This window comes from Echinops telfairi, unplaced genomic scaffold, assembly GCF_000313985.2.
Source record: "Echinops telfairi isolate 266 unplaced genomic scaffold, ASM31398v2 ScPeMD7_7424;HRSCAF=8462, whole genome shotgun sequence".
NCBI classification, from domain to species: domain Eukaryota; kingdom Metazoa; phylum Chordata; class Mammalia; order Afrosoricida; family Tenrecidae; genus Echinops; species Echinops telfairi.
The window spans coordinates 93,583,273-93,596,414 of NW_022111324.1; the positions used below are offsets into that span (position 1 = coordinate 93,583,273).

Consider the following 13,142-nt stretch of genomic DNA (forward strand, 5'->3'; position numbering starts at 1 on the left):
CAAAACATTTGCTTTCTACTTGAGCCCTTGGTATCAGCTCCTCATTTTCCCCTCCCTCCCAGCTCCCCCCTCCCTCATGAACCCTTCATAATTGAGAAATTATTATATTTTCATGTCTTACACAGTGCAACATCTCCCTTCATCCATTTTTCTGTTGTTCATCCCCCAGGGAAGAGGTTATATGTAGATCCTTGTTATCGGTTCCCCCTTTCCACTCCAACCTCCCTCCACCCTGCCGGTATCGCCACTCTCATCACTGATCCTGAAGGGATCATAGGTACTAGATTCCCTGTTTTTTCCAGTTCCTATCTGTACCAATGTACATCCTCTGGTCTAGCCAGATTTGTAAAGTAGAATTGGGATCATGATGGGGGTGGGGAAGCATTTGGGAACTAGAGGAAAGTTGTATGTTTCATCGTTGCTACACTGCACCCTGAATGGCTCATCTCCTCCCCGTGACGCTTCTGTAAGGTGATGCCCAGGACCCTTCTTATAGTGACTTCTTTGACCACAGAGAAGTATACCTCTGAATGCTCTGCTCTAACATGGCACAGATGGAGGCTCTGCCAAACTCAAAGAGACAATCAAAGAAGAAATGACTGTACCAGTTAGTTCCTGCTCTCACGACCTTGTTCCCCTGTGCACAAGCTCACAAGAGCTTTTAAGATCCCCCTTGCTACTCCCCAAAGTAGGATGCAGAAACTTGTTTGTATGACTTGTTGCATCCCGAGACTATGGACCCGATTCCCCAGGCCCAGCTACTCATTCTCTCAAGGTTATGGCTAAGAAATTTGGTAACTTTGCCCTCTCAGTACTCCACCATATTTAGGTATATATTTGTAGCAAAGGTAACTAGACACACACAAATCTCCTCTGTCAAATCTATATATATTCATGAGTATACTCCTACTCTTCCTCTCGGATTTGCTCAGCCATGTGTCTATCCAGGCATTTGCTTATCTCAAACTCACTGCCATTGAGTCATAACCATCTATGGCAGGGTAGAACTGCCCCTGTGGGTTTCAGAGACTGAAAATCTTTATAGAAGTAGGAAGCCTCATCTTTCTCCCAAGGAGAAGCTGGTGATTTCAAACCACTGAAGTTGAGGTTAGTAGCCCAATATATAACCCACTACTCCACCAAGGCTCATGTATCTAATCATAGATAACCATTATTGCAGGGTTGTATATTACAATATATACTTTTTTTCAAAAACTTTTTTTCAAAGCTATGTATTTAAATTTTTTTTCAACAAAACAACCATATCACCTTCAAAGAATTCTCCATTACACTTAATACATTTGTCCAATCTGCGATTCCATTCTTGAAGACATTTTTCATACTCATCTGTTTAGATGGCTGACAGCACCTCCTTCATTTTTTTCTTCACCACTTCGACATCATTCACCAATGATGTATCCTTTCATATCCCTCTTCATTCATGGAGATAAAAAAGTTTCACTGAACGAGTCGGGTGAGTCATGTGCGTGGGGCAAGAGAGGCATGTTGTTTTTGCCAAAAACTGGCACACTGAGATGGCTGCATGAGCTGGTGCATTGTCGTGGTGGCAAAACCAGTCTCCCATCTACCAAATATCAGGCCTTTTTTGGTCACACATTGTTATGCAATCTTTTTAGAACCTCTAAATAGAAAGCTTGATTAACAGTCCGAGCTGGTGGAACAGACTCCAAATGCATTATCCCCCTCACATCAGGAACACAAATAGCCCACAGTGAAAACATAATTGGAGACCAAGAATGGAAGTCTCATGATTTTTCAATGTGTCAATGTTTGTCAGATTAAAAGAAAACTTACCAGGCAAGGCCTTAAGCTATCTCTCCCCATAGGTTCAACAAGCATTTTTCTCATGAGCGAGGTACATTTCTGCCTAGAGTCAGCAGCACCTAACAACGACAACAATTACTACTTTGTTGAAGTACCTAATTCTTGTTTGGTAGTCTTAATCTTTAGTCATTTCTTAATTCATTCAATTAAAAAAATCTTCTATGTCTATCCTTTAAAAAGAAAAGAGCATCATCTTGATCTTTGATTTCACTTGATGAGCTTTTTATGGACAAGGTGATGATGGCATCTTCCACTGGCTTTATTGATGTTTGCTTTCAGGGTCATAAGAATAGCACCATGTCTCATCACTAGTAATGAATGACCTTGGGGAAAAAAGTCTGTATCACTTCGGAGCTGTTCTAGCCCAGCACGGCATGTTTCCACTTGATACTCTTACTCAGTCAGTAAGAACCCGAGGCACACATTTTGCTGTGGCCTTCTCATTCAAAACTCTTCCATTAAAATTCACTGAAGTGAGATCCTAGGTAGTCCAGATAACTTCCTTATCTTTTCAATGGTCCGTCATCAGTCTTCAAGCACAATTTTGTCGACATTTTTGATGTTTGAGAGGTTGATGGAGGTCCAGGATGAGGTTTGTCATCAATCGACATTTCACCATTTTTGAAACAAGAAAACCACTCATACACATGAGTTTTTCCCATAAAGCTGCCCTTGTAAGCTGTATTCAACATCACAACAGTTTATGTGACATTTTTCTCAAGCAGGAAAGACAATTTCACAGCCACACTGTTCTCTTAAATCAGCCATCACAAAAATGGGGCTTGAGTGAAACTTCTTTTATGTAAAAAATTCACTGTGACCAGAGAGAACTTTCCCAGGCGCTGCCACTGGGGGCCCTAACTCAGAGCAAGTTGCTCTATGCTTGCCTAGCTGGAATGGGGTGAGGGTGGGAGCGAATGCATTCTATGAAAGCTCTGCCCAGTGAGCTATTTTCCATTTTTTTGTGGGTACCCCCTCATATAATGGCATTCACCTCTGTTGCTTTAACCCTTGAAAATTTCACAGTGTGTTCTCCTCTCTCTCTCTTCATTCACTTGTCTAAACTTGTCTACCCCTTAGTCAGAGACTTCCCCTCCTTCCCTTTCCTTTCCACCCCTGGTAATCATCAAAGAATATTTATTTTAGTATGAAAGCCTTTTCTTGACTTTTTATAATAGTGGACTGCTAAAATATTTGCTCTTTTGTGATTGAAAAATTATCCTCCAAGTTAACCCAAGTTATAAAGTGTTTTGCAGAATCATCATTACTCTTTAAAGTTGCATAGTATTCCATTGTGTATGTACCAAAGCTTATTTATCGATTCTTCCACTTATGTATATTTAGGTTGTTTCAATCTTTTTGATACTGTGAATAGTGCTGCGATGAACATTGGTGTATATAATCATATATTACTGTTGAATTTTAAGTACAATGTGGTGACCTTACAGAAGAAAATCTGGAGACAACACCTTAATCAGGTGATCAAAGTTAAGCCACCAAAGTGGGATAAATCAAGATCATGTGCTACCTGATGTGAGGAATTGAGAAGGGCTGTGATAGGTTTTATATCTGCTTGGATGAATCAGGATTCTCCCATGATATTATCGATAGTATGGTCAACTCTATGATGGGATCTTCTGTGAAGCAGTCAAGCAATTGTGGAAGAATCAAATCAAAACCAAACTCACTGTCATTGAATCAATTCTGATTCAAAGAACCCTACAGGACAGGATAAACGGCCCCTTGTTTGTTTCTGAGACTGTAACGCTACTGGAATAGAAAGCCCCTTTCTTCCCTGGAGCTGGCTGTTGGTTTCGAATTGCTGATGTGCAGTTAACCACTAGGTTGTTGTTAGATGCCATTGACTTGGTTTTGACCCATAGTGACCCTAACTGTGAACATTAATAAACACTGTCCAGACCTGGGCTGTTCTCACAATTGTTCCTAAGCTGGAGCCCATTGTTTTAGCCACTGCGTCAATCAATCCCCTCTAGGAACTTCCTCTATTTCACTGTTCTTCTGCTTTACCAAACACAATGTCCTTCTCCAGGGACAACATGTCCGTATCTCCTGACATGTCCAAAGTATGTAAGATGAAATCTCATCATCCTTGCCTCTAAGGAGCACTTCTTCTAAGACAGATCAATTTATCCTTTTAGCAGTAAATGAAAAACAAAAACCTCAGCCATTGAGTTGATTTTGGCTCATAGCAGTCTACTGTACTTCAAATATTCTTCTCCAGCACCACAATTCAAATACACAGATTCTATTTTTAGTCTTCCTTATTCAATGTCCAACTTTCACATGCATATGAGGCAATTGAAAATACCACGGCTTGGGTTAGGTGCACCTTACTCTTCAAAGTAACATCCTTGCTTTTCAATATTCTGAAGAGATAAAAAGGTCTTGTGCAGCAGATTTACCCAATGCAACACATCTGTTGATCTCTTGATTGCTGCATCTATGAGCATTGATTGTGGACCCAAGCAAGAAGAAATCCTTGACAACTTCAACCTTTTCCCCATCCATCATTATGTTATGTATTGGTTCAGTTGTGAAGATTTGGGTCTTCTTTATATGAAGTTGTAATCTATAGTGAAGGCTACAATCTGCTCTTCATCAGCCAATGCTTCAACTTCTTCTCATTTTCAACAATCAAGGTTGGGTCATCTGCATATCCCAGGTTGTTTAATAAGCCTTCCTCCAATCCGGATGTCACATTCTTCTTCATATAATACAGATTTTCTACTTATTTTCTCAGAATACAGATGGAATAAATATAGTGAAAGGATACAACCCTGTCATATGCCTTTCCTGATTTTAAACCACTATAGACCATCCTTAATCTAGTCACAGCTTTGATGGGATTAATAGAGGTTTCATTCAGGGTATGACCTACTCTTAGTATAAATTGACAGTGTATGTAAACTAGCTGACTCATGCTGCTGGATTTGGTTCCTGTATCTGGGTCGTCAGCCTTCTGTTGTTCGTTCATTCATCGTTCATTCATTTATTATTTAAGCCTTCTGTTATGTAGCCTGCAGATCCCAGAAGCTATCAGTGGACTTCTGACCTTGGATTCATTCAACCAATCTGGGATTCATTCAACTCTACATCCACCAGCCTTCATGCTTCACTTTCCTGCTCCCTGTTCATCAGCCTCCACAACTACAGGAGTTCGCTTTCATCTGACCCACAGACTTGAACTGGATTGGTCTTACCCATTTCTTGAATGATGTGAGCCATTTCTTGATATAAATCTCTTTTTATATACATACACATACAAGCATCACTGGCTTTGCTTCCTTAGAGAGCTCAGCCTAACACAGATGGCAAAGCAGAGAGAGAAGCAACAACTAAAGGGTGGGAAGGAGACATGTAAGAATCTTCATTTCCAGAGACATGACGGAAAACAATAGACGTAATTAGTTTTACCCTAATTTTAGTCAAAAGGGCTTGTAACCTGTCAGAAGATGGCCTGGAAGATTTGAGCCAGGGCTAGATCTCTAGGTCACAGAACTCAGGCATTAGGGAGTTCTCCCAAAATTACACACCAGCCACTGAGGGAGTGTGGTTGATGACCAGCCATACGGTGTGTCTCCACTGGCAGTGGTGACAGGATGTAGCCACAACCCAAACCAGCTTCACCAGTAGTCAGACCTTTACATAGTTTCCCCAGATGACAGAAGTCAGAAATGTTTCAAAGATTTATGATCTGCCCCACCCACACATTCAGAAGTTAAGGAGAGTGAGGAGTCAAAAAACCCCCAAACATGTCTTCCACATTGTAACTCCCAGCTAGGAACCTACTCAGGGGCTTTAAAACTAAATGAGATTAGAGATTTAAAGAGACGTATTTTAATAATATCAAATGACTTTGCAGTTATGGACTCTGTTGAAGGTGCTATTAAGTAATCAGCTATGGAAAGGAAAGGACAATTTGCAAGAACACATTTGGGAGTTGTGATTACTATGGGGGAAATATTTAATGTTTATATAACCTGGGTCCAAACTGTTCAAAAAGCAAATATGCACATAGAGTAACACCTCCCCAATCCAAGCCTACTTCGTTAGCTTCCCTGGCTGCAGAGTCAAGCACTTGGGCACATGCATATGAATATGCGTGTAATATATTGGAACGTGAATTTCTGGTGGACACGTTTCAGCAGAGCTTCCAGACTAAGACAGACTGGCTGGGAAGAAAGGCATAGTGATCTATTTCAGGAAAATACCTAATGAAACTCCATGGAACACAACATAATACTCTCCAGTATACTGCTGGAAGATGAACCTGTGTTAGGCCAGGTTGTATAGAGAAACATACCCCATGACACTCATTTGTGTGTAAGAGAGAGCTTTATATCAAGAGCTAATCATATGTCGATTAAGCATCACAGCCCAGTCCAACTCAAGTGCATATGTCCCATGCTAGTCCATATGTCCTTCTTCAGACTCACGTAGCCGCAGGCTGGGGATGCAAAAATAGGAACAGGGAAGCAGGAAGTTCACGAGCCAGTGGGTGCAGATGAGTGTGGATCCAAGGTCGATGGAAACACAGAAAGATGCCAACAGCTCTCAGGGATGAGTGACCCACATAGGGCCACCCCTGGAGGTAAAGTCTTAGCGGACAGGAAGGCAAAGAGGCAGAGAGAGGGGGAGGTTTCCATTTATCCCACTTATAAGGAAGCCACACCCCTAAGGAGGCATCATCAGGCTGTGACCTGATTAACTGGTTGGATCCCATGCCCACACTCTGATACATCTTCAAGTTGACATACAATCTGATACAACCCCCTAGTTTGGAAGTCACTATAAATAACCACAACTATGGACTCAAGCAGACCAGTGATTGTGAAGGATTGGGAAACATTTCATTCTACTGTGCATGAGGTCATCCTGAATAGAGTCAGCTTGAACAACTGACAACTAATGACAAAAACACATGGAACCAGAAGACTAGCTTGACTTCTGCCTCTGTTAATTTGCAGTTGTGTGGTTTGGGCATAAAATGTATCCTTTTGTAGCTACTTGTCTCCTCATTGTAAAACAAAACAAAAACCTCACTGACATAGAGTCCATTTAACTCTGACTCTTAACAACCCTATAGAGACAGTAGAACTGCCCTGGTGAGATTCTGAGACTGCAACTCTTTACAGGAGTGGAGAGCCTCATCTTTCTCCCATTGTAAAGTCGGCCATAATAACACCTTATAACGGAGCTGTAAAGATTCAACTTTAGGGATATGTAAAGTATAACAATTAATTTGCTGTAGTTGTTGTTATTGTGGCAAGTATCATCATTAACATCAGAGAATTATCAGGAGGCATAAAGAGGAAATAAAAGGAGCTGCAAATGAAAAGTTAAATAGAATTTACTTTAGAGTAGAACTTCTGAAAATAACAAATATTATTTCTTATGTGATTCCAGAGCAATATTTTTTCTTTTTATGGTAAATTTGGGGGTGGGGTATTAAATTTAAGATCATCATTTTTATATTCAACAATTTAAGCAACGTATCAAACATTTGACATTGAATAAGGAAGACCAAAGAAGAATCTATGCATTTGAATTAGGATGCTGGAGAAGAATATTGCAAGTACCATGGACTGCTGAAAGGACAAACTGCTCTGTCTTAGAAGAAGCACAGCCAGGGTGCTCCTTAGAGGCAAGGATGGTGCGACTTGGTTTACATACTTTGGACATGGCAGGAGAAACCAGTCCCTGGAGAAGGACATCATGGTTGGAAAAGTGGTGAGTCAGCCAAAGAGAAGAAGGCCTTCCAGGAGATAGACTGACACAGAGGCTACAACAATGGGCTTCAAGTATAGCACCAATTGTGAGGATGGGGCGGGACCAAGCCGTATTCGGGTCTGCTGTGAGTAAGATCACTATGGAGCAGTACCAACTTGATGGTCCCTAACCTAATAATATCAAACTTTCCAATAGCTTGCCCTGCCCCACCCACCCTTTTATCCCCCTTCTTCCTCCTCATGTATTGTATTCTCCTTCAATATAGCTGACACCTAGCAACCTTCTGGCCTATTGCTTCTTCTCTTCCTTCCCCTCCCACCATCATGGGTAACCATCAAAGTCTGTTTCTTTTATTATGAAAAATTTTATCTTGCTTTTTTTCCTTTATTTTTTTTACCTGTATGTTTCCATTTTTTTGTATGTTTCCATTTTTAATCATTTTATTAGGGGCTCATATGACTCTTATCACAATCCATACATACATCAATTGTGTAAAGCACATTTGTACATTCATTGCCCTCGTCATTCTCAAAACATTTGCTCTCCACTTAAGACCCCGGCATCAGCTCCTCATTTTTCCCCTCCCTCCCCTCTCCCCTTCCCTCATGAGCCCTTGATAATTTATAAATTATTATTTTTGTCATATCTTACCCTGTCCGATGTCTCCCTTCACCCACTTTTCTGTTTTTTTCCTTTATGACAAAAGTATCATATATTTGTCCTTGTGTGAGTGACTTTACTCACCACTCTCTCTTCCAAATCAGTCTGTACCATGAGGTGTTTCACAATCTCTTCTTTATTCTGTATATGTCTAAACAACTAAGTGGATTAATTGTGTTATTTAGTTCTTCTATGTTTTTATTTAGGAACCCTGGTGGCATACTGGATTATGAGTTGGGCCAGTAACAGCAAGGTAAGCAGTTCAAAACCACCAGATACCATAAGGAAGAAAGATAAGACTTTCTACTTCCATAAAAAAGTTATAGTCTCAGAAACCCACCTGGGCAGTTCTACCCTGTCCTATAGGGTTGCTATGAACCAGATTCGGCTTGATGGCAATGAAGAAGTGTATTTTTATTGAACTTCTTTCCAGTTCTGTCATATCTTGGGAATGGTATATTGAAGTCTCATACTATTGTTGTTATATTGCCTATTGCTCTCTTCAATACTGTTAAGTTTGATTAATGTATTTTGAGGATCTCTCATTGGGTGCAAAGATATTTCTTATGGCTATGTCTTTTTATTCAATTGCCCCTTTAATCATTATGTAATGCTCTACTTGTCTCTTATGATGGATTTCATGAAGTCTATTTATTAAAGATTAATATTGCTTCTCCTGCTTTTGAAATTGTCATTAACATATTTTCTCCCATGATTTTATTTTTAGAATATGTTGCTCTTTATGTCTAACTGTGTTTCTTGTAAACCACAAATTGATGGGTCCTGTTGTCATTCATTCTGCTACTCTCTGCCTCTTGACTAATGCATTTTATTTTCAGTGTCATTATTGATAGCTATGAATTTATTCCTGTTTTTTGCTTTGTGTTGTTCTGTGGTGATATTGGTTTCTTTGTTCTCAAAAATGTCAGAGCTGAGTTCATTTTTTGTGTTTGCTCATCATTTCTTCCCTGTTATTTTGCTGATTACTATGTCTTTGTGATTTTTATTACTAACCATATATTTTTCTCTGTTGTGTTTAGCTCACTTCTTGTTCATTCCTCAGAGACCCAGACCTTCAGGGTTTTCCCCCATATCAGTTTTCTCTATGTCTTTGTTGAAGAGGACCATGTAGTACATCCATCGAAGGCACCATCTTTCACCAGAAGTCCAGTTAAATTATTCTTACAGAAGGTAGAGGAAAAGACTGATAAGACCAGGCCATTAACTTCTTTTAAGAGGATAGAAATCAGAAAGAATTCTACCATGTAAAGGATGGGGAATGAGAAGCTAAGTAGGAAAATGGTAGATTATACTCAGATGGGCTAACTCAGACAGTTAGCCAAAAAAGGAGGCAGAGGATATACAGACATATGTAGTTAGACACAATTATGACAGATTAGCTGACTCAACAATAGAAACAGGCAACAAGAATTAACCCTCTCCTCTACCTTCCCAGGGAGAAAGAGCCAGCTAAAATAGGAAGCAGAGGTGTGAATGACCTTGGTACAGTGAATGGTAACTTGCACTGTATGAAGATGTGTTGACCAAAAAAACTCAGAACATAATCAGAGGAAGAAGTTAAAAGTATTGCAAACTTAAACTCAACAAAATAATGGCCTGGAATCAAAATAAAAGAGACTAATAGACAGTTTGGATCTGGAAAAGTGAGTGCAAATGATAAAATGACCACAATCTAGGTACTTCTAAAGAAGTAAAATACTGGACAAATTTATTAATACAAGAAAACAAACCAAAAAAAACCTTAAAGAAGGATTCTCCACTTGTACTCTTATCATTAGGAGTCAAAAAAAAGAAAATGAGGCTTTGGAGATATTTTCATTGTATCATTACTGCTCAAATTGTAATCATAGTCACAGTATTGTATAACATTCAAGAACATCAACAAAATATGGGACAAAAGGACTATACAGACAGTGAAGACCAAGCCCTTTCTTTATCACAATCCTGCAATGCAGTCCTAGAGCAGGAAACAGTGCGCATGCTGTCAAGCGCATTATCCACAACATTTGGAATAGATAGTTGCCCCTACTATGTGACAGAAAACCACTATATCACCAATCCTCTGTAGAAGAAGCCACATTCTCCTTGGCATATGTAATGATTGTTGGCCACGATTTTGATACATTTGAACGACTCCTCAGAGCTATTTACATGCCTCAAAATGTCTACTGTGTTCACCTAGATAAGAAAGCCACATATAAATTTAAACTTGCCGTGGGGCAATTAGTGGAATGCTTCCCAAATGTTTTTATAGCCTCAAAGTCTGAATATATCATTTATAGGGGAATATCCAAACTCCGGGCTGAGTATATCTGCATGAGAGAACTTCTAACTTCAGATGTGCACTGGAAATACATCATTAATATATGTGATCATGATTTTCCCCTGAAAACCAATAAGGAGCTAGTTCAATATTTGAAAACATGGAAGGGGAAAAATATTACACCTCACTTAGGGTCCATTCAGAAATCTGCTGAAAGGATCAACTATGTCCATATAGAGCATAGAAACAGAACAAACTCTTCGGTCTTAAAGAAAGAGCAAAAGAAGAACCCACCTCCGAATAAGCTTAAAATCCACTTTGGTTCAGCATATGTTGCTCTAACAAGGCAGTTCGTCCAATTTGCTCTTTTTAGTAAAATAGCCACTGATTTACTCCATTGGTCTCAAGATAGCTACAGTCCAGATGAACATTTCTGGATTACACTTAACAGTATTCCAGGTGAGTGTGGTTTCCTGTCTTATTTCTTTTTTGGTTGTTAATTTTTAGTTCTTAATTAACACTGTATCAAATATGATGAACAGCCTTGTTATAGTGCACTGTGATCCTAGATGAGCAGTTTGAATCCACCAGCCACTCTGCAGGAGAAAGATGAAGCTGTCTAATCCTGTAAAGATCTAGTCTCAGAAACCCAAAGGGCAGTTCCACCCTGTCTTATAGGACCACGATGAGTCAGAATTGATTCAATGCAATGAGTTTTGTTTAGTTTTGTTTTGTCTTAGTGCTCTTAGAGCAGGTCTTTCCTAATAGGAATCCCAATTACCAAAAGTAAGTATCATCACATTTTAAGCTGTTTTTCCTGTTGGTTACTTTCGTATAAAGTATAACTATGATTGTTAGATTTTATGTCAACTTGATAGTCCCCCTTTGTGGAGGTAGAGATGTAGTCCAACCTATCAATCCGGTTATAGCCTAATGATGACTCCTTGGGGTGTGGCCTTTTTATAAGCAAGAGGCTGGACTGAACTAAGCCCTCTCTTGCCCCTTTTCACTTTCCTACTTTCCTGGAAACAGGCCTGTCTCTGGGGTTGGTGCCCTCGAGTTGTAGTACTGAGGTTTCTATTGGCAAACTATTGAACAGTTAAGAAGAATCAACAGAAGATGGCAGGAATATACAGAGTTATTGTACCAAAAAGAACTGGTTTACATCCAGCCATTTCAAGAGATTTCATACAATAAGAATTGATGATATTGAAAGAAGTGCAAACTTCACAGAAGGCTTTAGTGAAAAGCAAGGCTCTGGGAACTGACATGCTACCAACAGAAATATTTCAACCAGCTGATGAAACACTGGAAGCGCTCATTCACATATGCCAAGAAATTTGGAAGACAGCTGTCTAGCCAACCAACTAGAAGAGATCCATACTTGTAATCCACTCTGAAGGCTGCAATCCTTGATCTTCATCAGCAAATATTTTAAGAGTCCTCCTCACTTTCAGCAAGCAGGATTGTATCATCTGAATATCACAGATTGTTAATAAGCCTTCATTCAATCCTGATACAAAACTTTTCTCCATATAGTTCAACTTCTCTCATTATTTGCTCAGCATATATATTAAATAAGTATGGTGAGAGGATACAACCCTGGCACACAACTTTCCTGATTTTAAAACATGTAATATGCCCTTTTCTGTTCGCAGAACTGCCTCTTGTTCCATGAACAGATTACACATGAGCACATTGAAGTTTTCTGCAATTCCAAGTCGTCTCATGGTTATCCATAGTTTGTTATGATTTTATGATTCACACAGCTTTACACAGTCAATAAAACACATGTGAACATCTTTTTGGTATTCTTTGCTTTCAGCCAAGAGCCATCTGCTTATGAAATATATGTGCACCTTCTGGACCTGCCCAAGCTCAGCCTCACATTTATCTTTTCCACATAATGACAGCTTTCTGATGAATGTGTTCCAAACTTTAAAGACTAACTAGGTCAAACAACACCCAGTTCGTGAAGAGAACAGACAAAATAAGGGCTCAGACAATGAGTTCATGAGAGGAGCTCAGCCTATGAGTAGGCATTCAGTCTCTACCTTTTCAAAGGGGAGCAATAATCTACAGAAAGGGGCATAGAGTTACTTTACAATCACGTGATCTAGTACTTTGCAGAGGCTTTACATGGCAACCCTATCTATCATGGGCACTTTGAATATCACTGTATACACAAAAAACCAAAAACAAACTCACTGCCATGGAGTTAATGCTCACTCATAGCAATCCTCTGTGGGTTCCCAAGACTGTAACTGTTTATGATGTAGAAAGCCTAGTCTTGGGGGGAGGGGAGGAATTCTAAAATTGATATGGTAGTGATTGTGCAATTATCCTTGATATGATTGAACAATTGAACTATTGAATTGTAGGATATGTAAATTATATGCCAATAAAGCTATTATTAAACAATAGGAAAAAAGCCTAGTCTTTCTCCCTAGGAGCTGCTGGTGGTTTCTAACCACCAACCATTCCAATTGGAGCCCAATGTGTAACCACTACACCACCAGTGCTCCCTTATCATTGTATGTAATGGAGTCATAAGCCCAAAGTGGAAAGGTGACTTGGGCTTGCTGACAAGCCTATTCCTACT

At 39.6% G+C, this 13,142-nt stretch overlaps 1 protein-coding gene across 1 annotated transcript in view; it reads left to right on the forward strand.

Annotated features, from left to right (window-relative positions):
- The first annotated feature begins 10,165 nt into the window (after positions 1–10,165).
- LOC101639346 (N-acetyllactosaminide beta-1,6-N-acetylglucosaminyl-transferase-like) overlaps positions 10,166–13,142 on the forward strand; it is a 10,725-nt gene continuing 7,748 nt past the window's right edge. Inside the window, 2 exon segments of the mRNA XM_013007124.2 lie at positions 10,166–10,340; positions 10,343–10,999. Of these exon segments, the coding sequence (XP_012862578.1) occupies positions 10,166–10,340; positions 10,343–10,999 (832 nt within the window).